Below are 20873 nucleotides of genomic sequence, written 5' to 3' on the forward strand. Positions count from 1 at the left end.
AGCGGCGCTTCGGAGCGGGCAGCATTTAGGAAGAACGGCTGCAAAAGGCAATCTTTTTTTTTTGTGTGCATTATGGCCACACAAAGGGGATGCCGCTGGGAAATTCGAGGCATTATCAAGTGCTTCTCAAATTGTGAATGACAGACTGGTGAAGTTATTTTTTCAAATCATCATTAGTTGCATCATGCAGCCTTACAATGTATTAAAAATCTAAACATATAGCCCAACGTTTGTATAACAACTAAATTTACATTAATAACTCAAAATTAAGCATATAGGAGTACCTATTTCTTTGTTAACCGCTCAACACAGAATAGCCGCATGTGCGCACTCCCTCATCGTTTAGAGAAAATATCCTTTCTATTTTATTCAGCTTTGTTCAATTGTATTCTTCATACTATAAAATAATGCCACGGAATTCTAAGCAAATCTTGTCTGCTAAATGAACTAGTGTAGCCCACAGCCGTATGGCATAGCCAGATCAGGACCTAACATAAGTACAACTCAGATTATGCTATTCTGAAATAGACTACATTTTCTTCATATCATGTTTCTTTAGACCTGTCTAACATAAATAATGGATTTATTGTGAAGGTGTAGGCTATATTACATGGCTTTATTAGGCTTTTTAAAATGTAGATCAGCGTCAGTGGCTTATAGGCTACGTGTGGAAGCCAGGAGATGCTAAATGTGTTTGTTAATTAACGGTCAGTTACCGTGAGACCGACCAGTTACTTGCTTGACAATCACCGGCTGACAAAATGTCATAACCGCCACAGCCCTAGTCATGACCCATAGAGATGGCTGCCATATACACTTTCAATATAGATGGGGACTTCCCTGCAGCCATACCCTCCCGGAGGAAAGTCAAAGTGACAGAAATTGGGCAGGAAGATGGTAATTCTGCATGGTCGACACACCACTTCCTGAACACATTCCATTTGTAGGAATACAGCGTTCGCGTAGAGGATACCCTGGCTGCCTGAATTGTATCAATTGGCAAGGACGGCAACCCTGCAGCTACAAGGCGGTCACATTCAGGGGCCACACCCACATCTTCGGTATGCTGAGTTTGGGGTGCCAAAGCTTGCTGTTCGCTTGTGACAGGAAGTCCACTCGAAGAGGGAATTCCCATGGTTGGGAGGTTGTCAACTGTACAAGGTCTGAAAACCAGTGATGCTGTGGCCAATGTGGAGCAACAAGTAGAACTGACGCGCCTACAGTGCCTTCAGAAAGTATACACACCCCTTGGCTTTTTCCACATTTTGTTGTGTTACAGCCTGAATTTAAAATGGATGTTGTGTCACTAGCCTATACACAATACCCCAAAATGTCAAAGTAGAATGTTTTTCAACAAATTTACAAATTAATAAAAAATGAAAAGCTGAAATGTCTTGAGTCAAAAAGTATTCAACCCCTTTGTTATGGCAAGCCTAAATAAGTTCAGGAGTAAAGATTTGCTTAACAAGTCATAATAAGTTGCATGGACTCACTCTGTGCAATAATAGTGTTTAACATAATTTTGAATGGCAACCTAATCTCTGTACCCCACACATACAATTATCCGTAAAGTCCCTCAGTCAAACAGTGAATTTCAAACACAGATTCAACCACGAAGACCAGGGAGGTTTTCCAATGCCTCGCAAAGAAGGGCACCTATTGGTAGATGGGTAAAAATGAAAGAAACAGACATTGAATATCCCTTTGAGCATGGTGAAGTTATGAATTACACTTTGGATTGTGTATCAATACACCAAGTCATTACAAAGATACAGACTCCAAAGTGACAATTTTAGGTTGTTCTGAATTCAATAGCTCAAATGTCACCAAATCTGTTTGTGCATGCTTTTGAAAATACATACGAACTGAGGTCAACTACTTTGTGTCTGTCTTTAGCTTCAGGTGGCGAGATTGGTTTAAGGTGCTTGATATGATTAAACAAGTGCAACAGTTTTTCCACCATCGTGAACATTTACAAAGATGGTACCTTACATTTACATTTTTACATTTTAGTCATTTAGCAGACGCTCTTATCCAGAGCGATTTACAGGAGCAATTAGGGTTAAGTGCCTTGCTTAAGGGCACATCGACAGATTTTTCACCTAGTCGGCTCGGGGATTAGAACCAGCGACCTTTCGGTTACTGGCACAACGCTCTTACCCACTAAGCTACCTGCCGCCACACCTTCTGTCATCAATACAAAAAACTTGGGCTTAACGTCAAGAAGGTTGATCTATCATGGAAAAGAAAACATACAAAACCTGAAAGGCCCTGGAGAGCCTGAGTGGAAAAGGCAATGTCTGACGCCCTCACAGCTTGAAGACGGGGATTTGGAGACTGATGTGGGTGGTGTCGGGTTACAATAGGCCCCTGAAGCAGAGAGAGAGAGTCCTGCTGAAAACATTCTTTCTATTAACAAAATATATTTTAAAAACAGTCTTTCCAACAAAAAGAATGATTATACATGTAAACATTTATTAGGTATTAAAGTGTAGTATTGTGTGATAATAATATGTAGGATTTATATAAAGGTTTAGTAAAAAACATTTGGTTTATAGTTTCATATTTAATATTGTATAATAAACTTTTAATAATAGTAGTATGTATGCATTTCTGTACTAAAGATTTTAGAAGAAAATAAAGGATTTTAAAAGAAAATGTTATTTACCTCTGTGTCGGTCTCCCCATTTTACATTTTAGTCATTTAGCAGACGCTCTTATCCAGAGCGACTTACAGTTAGTGAGTGCATACATTTTTTATACTGGCCCCCCGTGGGAAACGAACCCACAACCCTGGCGTTGCAAGCGGCATGCTCTACCAACTGAGCTACACGGGGCTGTTTCTCTCTCTACACAATAGTCAAGGTTTCGTTGTGTGTGTGTGGTGTGTCATTGAAACAACTGTTTTTCAAACCTGTTTAACCTTTCAACTTTAAAAAAAAAAGAGTTGTCGGTGGGGGGCATCCTAGGTTGTCCGGGGGATATGTCCGGTGAATGCCCCCCCCCCAAAAACTATATGTACATAAGGCGCGCCCCAAACAACTGTCTGAAAACAGTTGTTTGGGCATGCTGGAATGTCCAGTGTATGTCTGTCAATCAAAACAAATAAAAAACTCCAGAGGCCTCACACCCTCCTCTTTGAAAGGGTCATTGTACTCTTTAAGATGGGCCCTTATGCCTTAAACAGATCATTTTACCCCCTTAATAACCTTTTAATGCAGTGGGCTAAATAAGGGGCACACAGTGTTTCTTGGTAGTCTTAAACAAATCTACTGTGAAACAAAAGTATACACCTCACACACATGGTTATGGGCTTAAAAAATAAGACACCAGTAACATGTCAGATATAGTTTAAATTGATAATTTTTTTCAGTTTGCATCCCAATATGACACTTTAAATACATCTTAGAAGACTGAAATGTAGCAAAACGCCTAGTGTTTATTGAGCTGTACACTGAGATGCTCAGTTGGTCAATATTCCCCTCCAGTGATTCCCCCAACATCTTGTCAACATGTGCCCCAGAAATGGAGCAGATATCTTATACCAATCTATCTTTATAGACATTTAGCCATAACAAGGCCTAGGAAGCCCCTATAGTGTCCAGACATCTCTCCAAAATGTCACATTTTTTAAGCATATTTTATTTCCCTTGTGAAAAAGCATTTTTATGACCAAATTCACATTATTTAGTGTAGACAATTTTTTCATGAGTTTTTGAGATTAGGTCCATGAATGCTCAAAAACCTCTTCAAATAGAAGTATGTTTGTAGCACAAAATATCTTACAGGTAGGCCCTCTCTTACTCTTTCATCATGTCGCAAGCTGACAGGCTCCCAGAGGCAGGGCCATAAAAGGCCCCAGCTCACTCAACTGCCCCTCCCCTCTCCATCAGCCCAGAACATCCTGAAGACATAACATCTAAAAGATAGAAAGTCATCATGGAGCTTTTTGAAGGTGAGTTGAATATTTAATGTGATGTTTGTATATAGATATATATTATTTAAGACTAATATACAGTTGAAGTCGAAAGTTTACATACACCTTAGCCAAATACATTTAAACTCAGTTTTTCACAATTCCTGACATTAAATCCAATACAAATTCCCTGTCGTAGGTCAGTTAGGATCACCACTTTATTTTAAGAATGTGAATTGTCCGAATAATAGTAGAGAGAATGATTTATTTCAGCTTTTACTTCTTTCATCACATTCCCAGTGGGTCAGAAATGTACATACACTCAATTAGTATTTGGTAGCATTGCCTTTAAATTGTTTAACTTGGGTCAAACGTTTCGGGTAGCCTTCCACAAGCTTCCCACAATAAGTTGGGTGAAATTTGGCCCATTCCTCCTAACAGAGCTGGTGTAACTGAGTCAGGTTTGTAGGCCTCCTTGCTCGCACACACTTTTTCAGTTCTGCCCACTAATTTTCTATAGGATTGAGGTCAGGGCTTTGTGATGGCCACTCCAATACCTTGACTTTGTTGTCCTTAAGCCATTTTGCCACAACTTTGGAAGTATGCTTGGGGTCATTGTCCATTTGGAAGACCCATTTGCAACCAAGCTTTAACTTCCTGACTGATGGCTTGAGATGTTGCTTCAATATATCCACATAATTTTCCTTCCTCCATCTATTTTGTGAAGTGCACCAGTCCCTTCTGCAGCAAAGCATCCCCACAGCATGATGCTGCCACCCCCGTGCTTCACGGTTGGGATAGTGTTCTTCGGCTTGCAAGCGTTCCCCTTTTTCCTCCAAACATAACGATGGTCATTATGGCCAAACAGTTCTATTTTTGTTTCATCAGACCAGAGGACATTTCTCAAAAAAGTACGATCTTTGTCCCCATGTGCAGTTGCAAACCATAGTCTGGCTTTTTTAATGGGGGTTTTGGAGCAGCGGCTTCTTCCTTGCTGGACGGCCTTTCAGGTTATGGCGATTATAGGACTTGTTTTACTGTGTATATAGATACTTTTGTACCTGTTTCCTCCAGCATCTTCACAAGGTCCTTTGCTGTTGTTCTGGGATTGATTTGCACTTTTTGCACCAAAGTACATTCATCTCTAGGAGACAGAACGCGTCTCCTTCCTGAGCGGTATGACGGCTGCGTGGTCCCATGGTGTTTATACTTGCGTACTGTTGTTTGTGCAGATGAACGTGGTACCTTCAGGCGTTTGGAAATTGCTCCCAAGGATGCACCAGACTTGTGGAGGTCTACAATTTTTTTCTGAGGTCTTGGCTGATTTCTTTTGATTTTCCCATGATGTCAAGCAAAGAGGCACTGAGTTTGAAGGTAGGCCTTGAAATACATCCACAGGTACACCTCCAATTGACTCAAATGATGTCAATTATCCTATCAGAAGCGTCTAAAGCCATGAAAAACATTTTCTGGAATTTTCCAAGCTGTTTAAAGGCACAGTCAACTTAATATATGTAAACTTCTGACCCACTGGAATTGTGATACAGTGAAATAATCTGTCTGTAAACAATTGTTGGAAAAATTACTTGTGTCATGCACAAAGTAGATTTCCCAACCAACTTGCCAAAACTATAGTTTGTTAACAAGAAATTTGTGGAGTGGTTGAAATACGACTTTTAATGACTCCAACCTACAGTGAGGGAAAAAAGTATTTGATCCCCTGCTGATTTTGTACGTTTTCCCACTGACAAAGAAATGATCAGTCTATAATTTTAATGGTAGTTTTATTTGAACAGTGAGAGACAGAATAAAAACAAAAAGATCCAGAAAAACGCATGTCAAAAATGTTATAAATTGATTTGCATTTTAATGAGGGAAATAAGTATTTGACCCCCTCTCAATCAAAGATTTCTGGCTCCCAGGTGTCTTTTATACAGGTAAAGAGCTGAGATTAGGAGCACACTCTTAAAGGGAGTGCTCCTAATCTCAGCTTGTTACCTGTGTAAAAGACACCTGTCCACAGAAGCAATCAATCAATCAGATTCCAAACTCTCCACCATGGCCAAGACCAAAGAGCTTTCCCAAGGATGTCAGGGACAAGATTGTAGACCTACAGAAGGCTGGAATGGGCTACAAGACCATCGCCAAGCAGCTTGGTGAGAAGGTGACAGCAGTGGTGCGATTATTCGCAAATGGAAGAAACACAAAAGAACTGTCAATCTCCCTCGGCCTGGGGCTCCATGCAAGATCTCACCTTGTGGAGTTGCAATGATCATGAGAACGGTGAGGAATCAGCCCAGAACTACACGGGAGGATCTTGTCAATGATCTCAAGGCAGCTGGGACCATAGGCACCAATAAAACAATTGGTAACACACTACGCCGTGAAGGACTGAAATCCTGCAGTGCCCGCAAGGTCCCCCTGTTCAAGAAAGCACATATACAGGGCCGTCTGAAGTTTGCCAATGAACATCTGAATGATTTAGAGGAGAACTGGGTGAAAGTGTTGTGGTCAGATGAGACCAAAATGGAGCTCTTTGGCGTCAACTCAACTCGCCGTGTTTGGAGGAGGAGGAATGCTGCCTATGACCCCAAGAACACCATCTCCACCATCAAACATGGAGGTGGAAACATTATGCTTTGGGGGTGTTTTTCTGCTAAGGGGACAGGACAACTTCACCGCATCAAAGGGAAGATGGATTGGGCCATGTACCGTCAAATCTTGGGTGAGAACCTCCTTCCCTCAGCCAGGGCATTGAAAATGGGTCGTGGATGGGTATTCCAGCATGACAATGACCCAAAACACACGGCCAAGGAGTGGCTCAAGAAGAAGTACATTAAGGTCCTTGAGTGGCCTAGCCAGTCTCCAAACCTTAATCCCATAAAAAATATGTGGAGGGAGCTGAAGGTTCGAGTTGCCAAATGTCAGCCTTGGAAACCTTAATGACTTGGAGAAAATCTGCAAAGAGGAGTGGGACAAAATCCCTCCTGAGATGTGTGCAAACCTGGTGGCCAACTACAAGAAACGTCTGACCTCTGATTGCCAACAAGGGTTTTGCCACCAAGTACTAATTCATGTTTTGCAGAGGGGTCAAATACTTATTTCCCTCATTAAAATGCAAATCAATTTATAACATTTTTGACATGCGTGTTTCTGGATTTTTTTGTTGTTTTTCTGTCGCTCACTGTTCAAATAAACCTACCATTAAAATTATAGACTGATCATGTCTTTGTCAGTGGGCAAACGTACAAAATCAGCAGGGGATCAAATACTTTTTTCCCTCACTGTAAGCCCACCTTAAATAGCATGAGAACATCCGGACAGGATGTCCTTAAAAGGTCATAAAAAAGTCCTGGACACAGGACTTTTTGACAGCAACCGTCTACTATATTCTCTCTGTTGCCATACGAATGTCCAGTGACTTAAATCTCCTTGAACATCTCAGTACGTGAAGATTGATGCCCAGTCGAGGATAAGCGATGGTGTTTATTAGGAGACCAGTCATTAGACCTGGAGCGTTTGGAATGATCATTGATCTGTGTGGCAGACTCATCTGATGAGCCTCATCCGGAGCCTCCACCCCAAACCGCGCAAGTCAAGATTTCAATGACAGTGAGTGCAAGAGCTGCTACCCTGTGCAGCTGCTTGAGCATGTTCAGCTCCCAAGCAAAGAATTCAAAGTTTGTTGGCTGCTTTTCCTTCACTCTGGCATCCGACTCATCCCAAACCATCTCAATTGGGTTGAGGTCGGGGGATTGTGGAGGCCAGGTCATCTGATGCAGCACTCCATCACTCTTCTTCTTGGTAAAATAGCCCTTACACAGCATGGAGGTGTGTTGGGTCATTGTCCTGTTGAAAAACAAATGATAGTCCCACTAAGCCCAAACCAGATGGGATGGCGTATCACTGCAGAATGCTGTGGTAGCCATGCTGGTTAAGTGTGCCTTGAATTCTAAATAAATCACAGACAGTGTCACCAGCAAAGCACCCCCACAGCATAACACCTCCTCCTCCATGCTTTACAGTGGGAACTACACATGCGGAGATCATCCATTCACCCACACCACGTCTCACAAAGACACGGCGGTTGGAACCAAAAATCTCAAATTTGGACTACAGACCAAAGGACAAATGTCCACAGGTCTAATGTCCATTGCTCGTGTTTCTTGGCCTAAGCAGGTCTCTTCTTATTATTGGTGTCCTTTAGTAGTGGTTTCTTTGCAGCAATTAGACCATGAAGGCCTTATTCACTCAGTCTGAACAGTTGGTGTTGAGATGTGTCTGTGACTTGAACACTGTGAAATATTTATTTGGGCTGCAATTTCTGAGGCTGGTAACTCTAATAAACGTATCCTCTGCAGCAGAGGTAACTCTGGGTCTTCTATTCATCAGCTAATTCACAGCTAATTTCCTGTAATTCTACACATTTTGTCATAGGGTGGAGGCAAATGTAAGTTTTTTTTTTTTACCTCCTTTTTCTCCCCAATTTCGTGATTTCCAATTACCATCTCGTGTCATCGCTGTAACGCCCCAACGGGCTTGGGAGAGGTGAAGGTCGAGTCATACGTCCTCCGAAACTTGAAGCTTCTTAACACCCGCCCGATTAACCCGGAAGCCAGCTGCACCAATGTGTTGGAGAAAGCACCGCCCAACTGACGACCGAAGTCAGCCTGCAGATGAGCCAAGTAAAGCCCCCCCGGACGACGCTGGGCCAATTGTGCGCCGCCCTATGGGACTCCCGGTCACGGCCGGTTGTGACACAGCCCGGGTAGTGACACCTCAAGCACTGCGATGCAGTGCCTTAGACCGCTGCGCTACTCGGGAAGCACGTTTGCAGTTTTTAATATGATAACTGATGATCAATGGCCCCACCCGGGTCGGTAATTCGACCATGCTTACTACAAGTTTAGATAGCTGGCCGCTAAACTAATTTAACAATCTAAAAATATTTTGCTGACAATTGAGTGACTGCTGATGCGCAACCAAATTTCAAAATTGCACCTTGTGTATTGTATTATTCTAACTCTCAACAGTAAGTTGAGACCCCGACTAAGTTCCTAAAAAAGTATAAATTATATTTTTTAATTGGTCCGAGGGCCTACAAAAGGGAGGCAATGCAGCCCGCCAGTTGCCCATCTCTGGTTTAGACCATGGTCTAAGCAAAAGTTCACAAGTATGGCCCCGATGAGTTAGACTACAGTCGTGGTCAAAAGTTTAAAAAATGACACAAATAATAATTTTCACAAAGTCTGCTGCCTCAGTTTTGATGATGGCAATTTGCATATACTCCAGAATGTCATGAAGAGTGATCACATGAATTGCAATTAATTGCAAAGTCCCTCTTTGCCATGAAAATGAACTTAATCCCCCCAAAACATTTCCACTGCATTTCAGCCCTGCCACAAAAGGACCAGCTGCCATCATGTCAGTGATTCTCTCGTTAACACAGGTGAGAGTGTCATGCTGATTGAGTTAGAATAACAGACTGGAAGCTTTAAAAGGAGGGTGGTGCTTGAAATAATTGTTCTTCCTCTGCTAACCATGGCTACCTGCAAGGAAACACGTGCAGTCATCATTGCTTTCCACAAAAAGGGCTTCACAGGCAAGGATATTGCTGCTAGTAAGATTGCACTGAAATCAAACATTTATCGGATCATCAAGAACTTCAAGGAGAGAGGTTCAATTGTTGTGAAGAAGGTGTCAGGGCGCCCAAGAAAGTCCAGCAAGCGCCAGGACTGTCTCCTAAAGTTGATTCAGCTGTGGGATCGGGGCACCACCAGTGCAGAGCTTGCTCAGGAATGGCAGCAGGCAGGTGTGAGTGCATCTGCCCGCACAGTGAGGCGAATACTTTTGGGGGATGGCCTGGTGTCAAGAAGGGCAGCAAAGAAGCCACTTCTCTCCAGGAAAAACATCAGGGACAGACTGATATTCTGCAAAAGGTAAAGGGATTGGACTGCTGAGGACTGGGGTAAAGTCATTTTCTCTAATGAATCCCCTTTCCGATTGATTGGGGCATCCGGAAAACACCTTGTCCGGAGAAGACAAGGTGAGCGCTACCATCAGTCCTGTATCATGCCAACAGTAAAGCATCCTGAGACCATTCATGTGTGGGGTTGCTTCTCAGCCAAGGGAGTGGGCTCACTCACAATTTTGCCTAAGAACACAGCCATGAATAAAGAATGGTACCAACACATCCTCCGAGAGCAACTTCTCCCAACCATCCAAGAACAGTTTGGTGACGACCAATGCCTTTTCCAGCATGACGGAGCACCTTGCCATAAGGCAAAAGTGATAACTAAGTGGCTCAGGGAACAAAACATCGACATTTTGGGTCCATGGCCAGGAAACTCCCCAGACCTTAATCCTATTGAGAACGTGTGGTCGATCCTCAAGAGGCGGGTGGACAAACAAAAACCCACAGATTCTGACAAACTCCAAGCAGTGATTATGCAAGAATGGGCTGCCATCAGTCAGGATGTGGCCCAGAAGTTAATTGATAGCATGCCAGGGCGGATTGCAGAGGTCTTGAAAAAGAAGGGTCAACACTGCAAATATTGACTCTTTGCATAAACTTAATGTAATTGTCAATAAAAGCCTTTGACACTTATGGAATGCTTGTAATTATAATTCAGTATACCATAGTAACATCTGACAAAAATATCTCATAACACTGAAGCAGCGAACTTTGTGAAGACCAATACTTGTATCATTCTCAAAACTTTTGACCACGACTGTAGAGTTGCATCCCAAATGGGCCCTGTTCAAAAGTAGTGGACTTTATAGGAAATAGGGTACCATTTGGGATGCAACCACAAATATTGTGCAAATGTATTGAGTAAAAGTCACTAGAGAATTGAGACCATTGGTAATTATTATGAGACACCCACCAAACAACATCAAAATGATCACTTATTGTTTAATTAAGAAACATGGCATGAACACAGTACTGTCTTCGTAAAGCAAGATGCACAGAAACATTCAAATTGTAACCATGGACACCAGTAAGGCCAAAACCCATTTATAAGACAATATTGAATATTATAACCAAAATCGGTCGCTCTAGGGGGTTCGATTCAATCCGTATCGCCGAAGTTCAGCACTATAGTGCGCTTGAAATATAACGGTAATTTCAGGTTGAGCCAGCATAAACAAGAATGTAGTCTGCTTCAATCACACTATAGTGCTGAACTTTGGCGATATGGATTGAATCGAGCCCTAAGTCTCCTTATAACCCATGTGTTTATATGGTAATTACGTACTGGTAAGTAGTTAGTGTAATGAATTAGTACTTACAGCTTTTAAACTGTTTGTACCTATGTAACAATGTTTGCCTAGCTGCCTACAATGTAATTACACGGTACCTACTACTGTATAATGTAGTTACGACATAAATACATGGCTTTTACACCTAATATAAAGTGGGACCACAATATCTACTGGAAAAAGAGTGGGGACAACATTAATTGTTGCACCCTTAGATTGATATAAAAGACAGTCTGGTTCAAACCAAACCCATAGCATGCAAAACACACAGGTCCAAAGGTAAGATAAAAATTTTTTTTTATATATATATGTATTTGGGAAGGTTTCCCAGACACAGATTAAGCCTTATCCTAGATTTATAAACATTTTACATGAAGATACTTCATTAAGCTGGCTTTTTAGTCCACTAGGAAAGCATCCCTTTATGCCCTAAATCAATAATCATTACTATCCTATCCCTTTGGCTGGTTGAGAATCCATGATAGCACCACATGATAAAGGGTATGTATGATACTTCAGTCATCTTTGATGTACAGAGGACAGGCCGTAGCGTGGCTCTTTCGTTCTTCATGGTACTTAAGAAAGGAGAAAGAAAAGAGAGAGGGAACAAGCTGACTGACAGAACTTATAATGATGGGACTGTGACACATTGGTATCATCCCAAATCGCACCCCATTTCCTATACAGTGCACTACTTTTGACCAGGGCCCTATATAGGGAACAGGGTGTCATTTAGAACGCACACATTGACCTCCTAGTAGTGTAGATTATCATGGCTTCCAGGCCTCCCTTAAAAAAAAGAGATTCAATGGGAATCACCTGGTTAAATAAAGAGTAAAACATAAAAATGATTGTTGAATGCTATTCAGCATAGGATTGGTGGGTGAGATGAACTGAACTGGATGAGGTTGAGGATGGGGAGCTGAGCAGGGCAGGTCATCTGTATTGGATGCGACTCCGGCTGACTACATGGGATGCATTAACATAATCAGCTACCACATCATATGGGGATGAACTGGGCAGAGTAGGCCATCTATAGTGTTGTGACTCAATCTCAGTCCGGGGGGGTCTAACTCATATAGGAAGGGCCAGGGGGTGCTGGTTAGCGTTAACCTTTATTTCCAACCTTCTTCATGTCCGATGAGAACAGCGGAGTGGTGAACTTGGGTGTAGTGTATGGTAACGAGAGACTAGGTCAGCGTAGATCGAAGCTGTGTTATGCTCTTTGACTGCATGGCCTGCCTCAGTCCGTCTTGGTGTTGTTTAGCCTGGCCTGGCCTTGGTCAGCCTGGTTTGGTTACGTCTGGCTCATCTACCGGACTCCCATGGCTGATCCTGCCGAAACATTAACAGGAAAGCAAGCGCCTTCAGAGCACCTTGTGACACAAACCCAGTAGCTTCTAGAAGCCTGGTTTGGTTACGTCTGGGTCATCTACCGGACTCCAATGGCTGATCCTGCCGACCCAGGGCTATGAAGATCAGCCACTGTAGGGTGGGTGGGCGGGTGCTGTGCCCCCCCCCCCCTCCCCCATAGCTAGCTTGTTAGTGCTCCAGTATATGTGCGTTAGAGATGTCGACGATAAGTATGACGTGTCTCTAATATCCAGGAACCTCCGATTCAAACTCCCATTAGACAGCTCTGCAAGCGTTATAGGTTCGTTACTCACCAAATATGGACTTTCGTTGAGCAACTATCTTAATTTACTCCTGTACCGCCAGTATGTACTTCCAAAAATTATCTAAATAAAAATGTACAAGCAACCGAAAATCACTCATTACTGCCATGCACAGGTCAGAAGACTACAACAGCTCAATACATTGAAGGTGCTTTTTTCGGTTTCTTGTAAATTTTTATTTAGACCTTTTTTGGAAGTACATACTGTCCGTAACGGGAGTAAATGAAGCTAGTTGCTCAGCTAAACTTCACTAGCGCTAGCGGAGCTGTCTAATCTGAGTTTGAATTTGAGCTACCTGGGTTAGAGAGGAGACACGTCAAACTCATCGTCGACATCTTTTAGCGCACAGATACTGGGGCAGCTTGTTAGCAGAGGTATGGCTGTACATTGAGCAATAGATCTGACACATAGAAGGGGAGGAAACATTAACAGGAAAGCAAGAGCCTTCAGAGCACCTTGTGACACAAACCCAGTAGCTTCTAGAAGCATGTTCCCAATTTTCAGTTCAGAGAAAAGGGGTCAGCGACACACAGTACAGTACACTCCCTTGTCACCGCCAGATACTATTTGTGTTGTCAACTACCTACCAAATGGTGTTTAATGACCCAAAACCCTATAACCCATAGTGTCTATTCTAACACCACGACATTACAATCTACTGTAAGGCAATCTGACTGGTATCTAGCAGCAGAGGACTATAATGATACTAGTAAAGAATAAAGGCAAGCCCACATCTGATACCGGCTGCGACATTCAGACACTGTAGCCCTCAGCAGCCGACTATAGCAGAGAACCCACAGTAAAATGACAGTATGGGAGGGCAGCGCAGTGGGACAGCAAACAGAAACATCAAGTTGGAACGAAGAAACAGATATATCTAGTTTTCGGGGTTACGGTACTCAACTTTAAATTCTAGGTTTACTGTTAGGTACATAACACTAGAAATGTTTCTTTCCGTAGAAGGCGGCGGCACTCATATCAAACTGGTAATCACCACAAATCCACTCCCTGTCCAGAATAAGGGCAGTTCTTTGTGCCACAGCGCCACCGCGAGGCTGGAGAGGAGGGTGCAAGGCACCAGGTACAACAGGGCCGGCTGACCCATCTGCATCAGGGCCAGAGCTACAAAGGTGATGAGTAGCCCGATACCATAACCTGGAGAGAGGGAGCGAGGGAGAGGGTGAAAGAGGTAGGGGAAGAGCGAATCAGGAGTGTTACTGCTTGGTTGGAACAAATACTGTCTGTTATAAAGACTATCAAAAAGATGATGCAAATAAAAATGAATTGGTCTTACTGATAGTGCAGGCCAGGAAATAGAACCGTGAGGACTGCATGAGGATGTCAAACCTGTGACAGTAGGCTACCAGCAGACCTGACACGCACAGAGAGACAGCGAGGTAGAGAGCGAGAGACCCTGTCAGCTATGCCGGGACGAGTTCAGACAGAAAGATACTGTATGATATAAGGCCAGGTCAGGGAAAACTCCTGGCCCTAGTTGAGATTTAGATTAGGCACCATGGTTGTTACCTGGTACTAAGACAGGATACAAGAGTAGAGTAAATCAAATCAAATTGTATTTGTCACATACTTCGTAAATAACCGGTGTAGACTAACAGTGAAATTATTAATTACGGAGTTATGCATTCGGAAAAGTATTCAGACACCTCGGCTTTTTCCACATTTTTACGTTACAGCCTTATTGTAAAATTGATTAAATTGTTTTTTTTCCCACTCATCAATCTACATACAATACCCCATAATGACAATGCAAAAACAGGTTTTTAGAAATTTTTGCAAATGTATTGAAAATAAATAACTGAAATATCACATTTACATAAGTATTCAGAACCTTTACTCAGCACTTTGTTGAAGCACCTTTGGCAGCGATTACAGCCTGGAGTCTTCTTGGGTATGACGCTACAAGGTTGGCACACCTGTATTTGGGGAGTTTCTCCCATTCTTCTCTGCAGATCCTCTTAAGCTGTCAGGTTGGATGGGGAGCGTCGCTGCACGGCTATTTTCAGGTCTCTCCAGAGATGTTAGATCGGGTTCAAGTCCGGGCTCTGGCTGGGCCACTCAAGGACATTCGGAGACTTGTCCCGAAGCCACCCCTGCGTTGTCTTGGCTATGTGCTTAGGGTCGTTGTCCTGTTGGAAGGTGAACCTTCGCCCCAGTCCGAGGTCCTGAGCAGCTTTTCATCAAGGATCTCTGTACTTTGCTGTCATGTGTCTTTTGCTAAGGAGTGGCTTCCATCTGGCCACTCTACCATAAAGGCCTGATTGGTGGAGTGCTGCTGAGGTGGTTGTCCTTCTGGAAGGTTCTCCCATCTCCACAGAGGAACTCTGGCGCTCTGTCAGAGTGACCATTGGGTTCTTGGTCACCTCCCTGACCAAGGCCCTTCTCCCCTGATTGCTCAGTTTGGCCGGGCGGCCAGCTCTAGGAAGAGTCTTGGTGGTTCCAAACTTCTTCCATTTAAGAATGATGGAGGCCACTGTGTTCTTGGGGACCTTCAATGCTGCAGAAGGTTATTGGTACCCTTCCCCAGATCTGTGCCCCGACACAATCCTGTCTTGGAGCTCTACGGACAATTCCTTCGACCTCATGGCTTGGTTTTTGCTCTGACATGCACTGTCAACTGTGGGGCCTAATATAGACAGGTGTGTGTGTGCCTTTCCAAATCATGTCCAGTCAATTTAATTTACCACAGGTGGACTCCAATCAAGTTGTAGAAAAATCTCAAGGATGATCAATGGAAACAGGATGCACCTGAGCTCAATTTCAAGTCTCATAGCAAAGGGTCTGAATACTTATGTAAATAAGGTATCCGTTTATTTTTTATTTTTATACATTTGCAAACATTTCTAAAAACCTGTTTTTGCTTTGTCATTATGGGTTATTTTTATTTTAATTTTATTTAACCTTTATTTAACTAGGCAAGTCAGTTAAGAACAAATTCTTATTTACAATGACGGCCTACACCGGGGGGTTCAATGCAGATAGTCCGGGTAGCTATTTGGCTAAGTATTTAGCAGTCTTATGGCTAGGGGGTAGAAGCTGTTCAGGTTCCTGTTGGTTCCAGACTTGGTTCATCGATACCGCTTGCCGTGCGGTAGCAGAAGGAACAGTCTATGACTTGGTGGCTGGAGTCTGACAATTTTTAGGGCTTTCCTGACACCGCCTGTTATAGAGGTCCCGGATGGCAGGGAGCTCGGCCCCAGTGACGTAATGGGCCGTACGCACTACCCTCTGTAGTGCTTTGCGGTCGGATGCCAAGCAGTTGCCATACCAAGCGGAGATGTAGCCAGTCAAGATGCTCTCAATGGTGCAGCTGTATAACTTTTTGAGGATCTGAGGGCCCATGCCAAATCTTTTCAGCCTCCTGAGGGGGAAAAGGCGTTGCCGTGCCTTCTTCATGACTGTGTTGGTGTGTGTAGACCATGTTAATTCCTTAGTGATGTGGACACAGAGGAACTTGAAGCTCTCAACCTGCTCCACTACAGCCCCGTTGATGTGGATGGGGGCGTACTCGGCCCTACGTTTCATGTAGTCCACGATCAGCTCCTTTGTCTTGCTGACTTTTAGGGAAAGGTTGTTGTCCTGGCACCACACTGTCAGGTCACTGACCTCCTCCCCATAGGCTGTCTCATTGTCGTCGGTGGTCAGGCCCACCACCATCGTGTCGTCAGCAAACTTGATGATAGTGTTGGAGTCGTGTGCGGCCACGCAGTTGTGGGTGAACAGAGAATACAGGAGGGGACTAAGCACGTACCCCTGAGGGGCCCCAGTGTTGAGGGTCAGCGTGGCGGATGTGTTGTTGCCTACCCTCACCACCTGGGGGCGGCCCATCAGGAAGTCCAGGATCCAGTTGCAGAGTGAAGTGTTCAGTCCCAGGGTCCTGAGATTAGTGATGAGCTTGGAGGGGACTATGGTGTTGAACGTTGAGCTGTAGTCAATTAACAATATTCCTCTTATCCAGGTGGGAGAGGGCAGTGTGGAGTGCAGTAGAGATTACGTCATCTGTGGATCTGTTGGGGCGGTATGGCGTCTGGGATGGTGGTGTTGATGTGAGCCATGACCAGCCTTTCAAAGCATTTCATGGCTACAGATGTGAGTGCTATGGGGCGATTGTCATTTAGACAGGTCACCTTGGCCTTCTTAAGCACAGGGACTATGGTGGTCTGCTTGAAACATGTACAGTGGGGAGAACAAGTATTTGATACACTGCCAATTTTGCAGGTTGTCCTACTTACAAAGCATGTAGAGGTCTGTCATTTTTATCATAGGTACACTTCAACTGTGAGAGACGGAATCTAAAACAAAAATCCAGAAAATCACATTGTATGATTTTTAAGTAATTAATTTGCATTTTATTGCATGACATAAGTATTTGATCACCTACCAACCAGTAAGAATTCCGGCTCTCACAGACCTGTTAGTTTTTCTTTAAGAAGCCCTCCTGTTCTCCACTCATTACCTGTATTAACTGCACCTGTTTGAACTCGTTACCTGTATAAAAGACACCTGTCCACACACTCAAACACACTCCAACCTCTCCACAATGGCCAAGACCAGAGAGCTGTGTAAGGACATCAGGGATACAATTGTAGACCTGCACAAGGCTGGGATGGTCTACAGGACAATAGGCAAGCAGCTTGGTGAGAAGGCAACAACTGTTGGCGCAATTATTAGAAAATGGAAGAAGTTCAAGATGACGGTCAATCACCCTCGGTCTGGGGCTCCATGCAAGATCTCACCTCGTGGGGCATCAATGATCATGAGGAAGGTGAGGGATCAGCCCAGAACTACACAGCAGGACCTGGTCAATGACCTGAAGAGAGCTGGGACCACAGTCTCAAAGAAAACCATTCGTAACACACTACGCCGTCATGGATTAAAATCCTGCAGCGCACACAAGGTCCCCCTGCTCAAGCCAGTGCATGTCCAGGCCCGTCTGAAGTTTGCCAATGACCATCTGGATGATCCAGAGGAGGAATGGGAGAAGGTCATGTGGTCTGATGAGACAAAAATAGAGCTTTTTGGTCTAAACTCCACTCGCCGTGTTTGGCGGAAGAAGAAGGATGAGTACAACCCCAAGAACACCATCCCAACCGTGAAGCATGGAGGTGGAAACATCATTCTTTGGGGATGCTTTTCTGTAAAGGGGACAGGATGACTGCACCGTATTGAGGGGAGGATGGATGGGGCCATGTATCGCAAGATCTTGGCCAACAACCTCCTTCCCTCAGTAAGAGCATTGAAGATGGGTCGTGGCTGGGTCTTCCAGCATGACAACGACCCGAAACACACAGCCAGGGCAACTAAGGAGTGGCTCCGTAAGAAGCATCTCAAGGTCCTGGAGTGGCCTAGCCAGTCTCCAGACCTGAACCCAATAGAAAATCTTTGGAGGGAGCTGAAAGTCCGTATTGCCCAGCGACAGCCCCGAAACCTGAAGGATCTGGAGAAGGTCTGTATGGAGGAGTGGGCCAGAAATCCCTGCTGCAGTGTGTGCAAACCAGGTCAAGACCTACAGGAAACGTATGATCTCTGTAATTGCAAACAAAGGTGTCTGTACCAAATATTAAGTTCTGCTTTTCTGATGTATCAAATACTTATGTCATGCAATAAAATGCAAATTAATTACTTAAAAATCATACAATGTGATTTTCTGGATTTTTGTTTTAGATTCCATCTCTCACAGTTGAAGTGTACCTATGATAAAAATTACAGACCTCTACATGCTTTGTAAGTAGGAAAACCTGCAAAATCGGCAGTGTATCAAATACTTGTTCTCCCCACTGTAGGTATAGAGTAGAGGGCAGAGTATAGTACAATATAGTGTTACCTGGTACTAAGATGTCTCCAAATCCCAGCAGAGAGAAGGGCCTGTCACACAAAGCCAGGGGGGAGGAGTTGAGGCGGGGCACTTTAAGCACCATAGGAAGCTGGAGAAAGGACAGGAAAGACAGCGAGCATAGATTACTTACATTTTTTCTTACTTCTATTCCCACATTGGTTCAAGTGAAAAAAAACTATTGTGACGCAAAATCAACAACAAAACATATCAAATCAATTGATTGATGGATTTATTCATGATGCCAACTGTACCTTTTCATGTGTAGAGGAGTCAGAGGGACCAGCCGCAACCTCCACCATTATACTCTCACCACTCTGAAGAGAGAAACACAGGAAACATGGTAGCGGCTTAATGTATAGTACAATTATCTAGCAAGTTATAGTTCTTTAAGTTCGTCCTGTAACAAAAAGCGTTTTAGAATGAAAATGTATGAGTATTTCTTATTGAAAAGTTGGGCTCAACCGCGAATGACTGTAACGTACCTTGGTAAAGAGAGGTGTAATAAATACAAAGAAAACATCGTAGACAAATAGGGTCACCAACAGCATGGTGCAGGCCTGGAAGAGAGAACATGGAAGAAAACATTAATATGACTGTCTTTTCCTGCCCATGGTTAGATACACAGGTCATTGAGTGTCATAAGGCCTGGTCATTAACACACATGCATGATCATCAGTACAACTCGTTACACTAGTTAGTTATTAAATGTGGTCAGTACCAGTAAATTGATTTGCATTTTAATGAGGGAAATAAGTATTTGACCCCCTCTCAATCAGAAAGATTTCTGGCTCCCAGGTGTCTTTTATACAGGTAACGAGCTGAGATTAGGAGCACACTCTTAAAGGGACTGCTCCTAATCTCAGCTTGTTACCTGTATAAAAGACACCTGTCCACAGAAGCAATCAATCAATCAGATTCCAAACTCTCCACAATGGCCAAGACCAAAGAGCTCTCCAAGGATGTCAGGGACAACATTGTAGACCTACACAAGGCTGGAATGGGCTAAAAGACCATCGCCAAGCAGCTTGGTGAGAAGGTGACAGCAGTTGGTGCGATTATTCGCAAATGGAAGAAACACAAAAGAACTGTCAATCTCCCTCGGCCTGGGGCTCCATGCAAGATCTCACCTCGTGGAGTTGCAATGATCATGAGAACGGTGAGGAATCAGCCCAGAACTACACGGGAGGATCTTGTCAATGATCTCAAGGCAGCTGGGACCATAGTCAACAAGAAAACAATTGGTAACACACTACACCGTGAAGGACTGAAATCCTGCAGCGCCCGCAAGGTCCCCCTGTTCAAGAAAGCACATATACATGCCCGTCTGAAGTTTGCCAATGAACATCTGAATGATTCAGAGGAGAACTGGGTGAAAGTGTTGTGGTCAGATGAGACCAAAATCGAGCTCTTTGGCATCAACTCAACTCGCCGTGTTTGGAGGAGGAGGAATGCTGCCTATGACCCCAAGAACACCATCCCCACCGTCAAACATGGAGGTGGAAACATTATACTTTGGGGGTGTTTTTCTGCTAAGGGGACAGGACAATTTCACCGCATCAAAGGGACGATGGACGGGGCCATGTACCGTCAAATCTTGGGTGAGGACCTCCTTCCCTCAGCCAGGGCATTGAAAATGGGTTGTGGATGGGTATTCAAGCATGACAATGACCCAAAACACACGGCCAAGGCAACAAAGGAGTGGCTCAAGAAGAAGTACATTAAGGTCCTGGAGTGGCCTAGCCAGTCTCCAGACCTTAATCCCATTGAAAATCTGTGGAGGGAGCTGAAGGTTCGAGTTGCCAAACGTCAGCCTCGAAACCTTAATGACTTGGAGAAGATCTGCAAAGAGGAGTGGGACAAAATCCCTCCTGAGATGTGTGCAAACCTGGTGGCCAACTACAAGAAACGTCTGACCTCTGTGATTGCCAACAAGGGTTTTGCCACCAAGTACTAAGTCATGTTTTGCAGAGGGGTCAAATACTTATTTCCCTCATTAAAATGCAAATCAATTTATAACATTTTTGACATGCGTTTTTCTGGATTTTTTGTTGTTTTATTCTGTCTCTCACTGTTCAAATAAACCTACCATTAAAATTCTAGACTGATCATTTCTTTGTCAGTGGGCAAACGTACAAAATCAGCAGGGGATCAAATACTTTTTTCC

At 43.7% G+C, this 20873-nt stretch overlaps 1 protein-coding gene across 3 annotated transcripts in view; it reads right to left on the minus strand.

Moving 5' to 3' along the window:
* Positions 1-10812: 10812 nt before the first annotated feature.
* The window catches only part of LOC311146856 (signal peptide peptidase-like 2B), a 47317-nt gene continuing 37256 nt past the window's right edge, over positions 10813-20873 (minus strand). The window contains exons 10-15 of one of the 3 annotated variants that reach the window (XR_014614717.1): positions 19192-19266; positions 18961-19023; positions 18698-18797; positions 14150-14227; positions 13760-14010; positions 10813-12514 (exon numbers count right to left, since the gene is read on the minus strand). Coding sequence is in view for 2 of the 3 variants with exons in the window: in XM_084183463.1 (XP_084039589.1) it covers positions 12488-12514; positions 13850-14010; positions 14150-14227; positions 18698-18797; positions 18961-19023; positions 19192-19266 (504 nt within the window). In the remaining variant the exon portion in view is untranslated. The remainder of the gene's footprint in view (positions 12515-13759; positions 14011-14149; positions 14228-18697; positions 18798-18960; positions 19024-19191; positions 19267-20873) is intronic. The other 2 variants (XM_084183463.1, XM_084183464.1) reach the window with 2 other exon arrangements.

This window comes from Coregonus lavaretus (genome assembly GCF_964263955.1).
Source record: "Coregonus lavaretus genome assembly, chromosome: 19".
NCBI classification, from domain to species: domain Eukaryota; kingdom Metazoa; phylum Chordata; class Actinopteri; order Salmoniformes; family Salmonidae; genus Coregonus; species Coregonus lavaretus.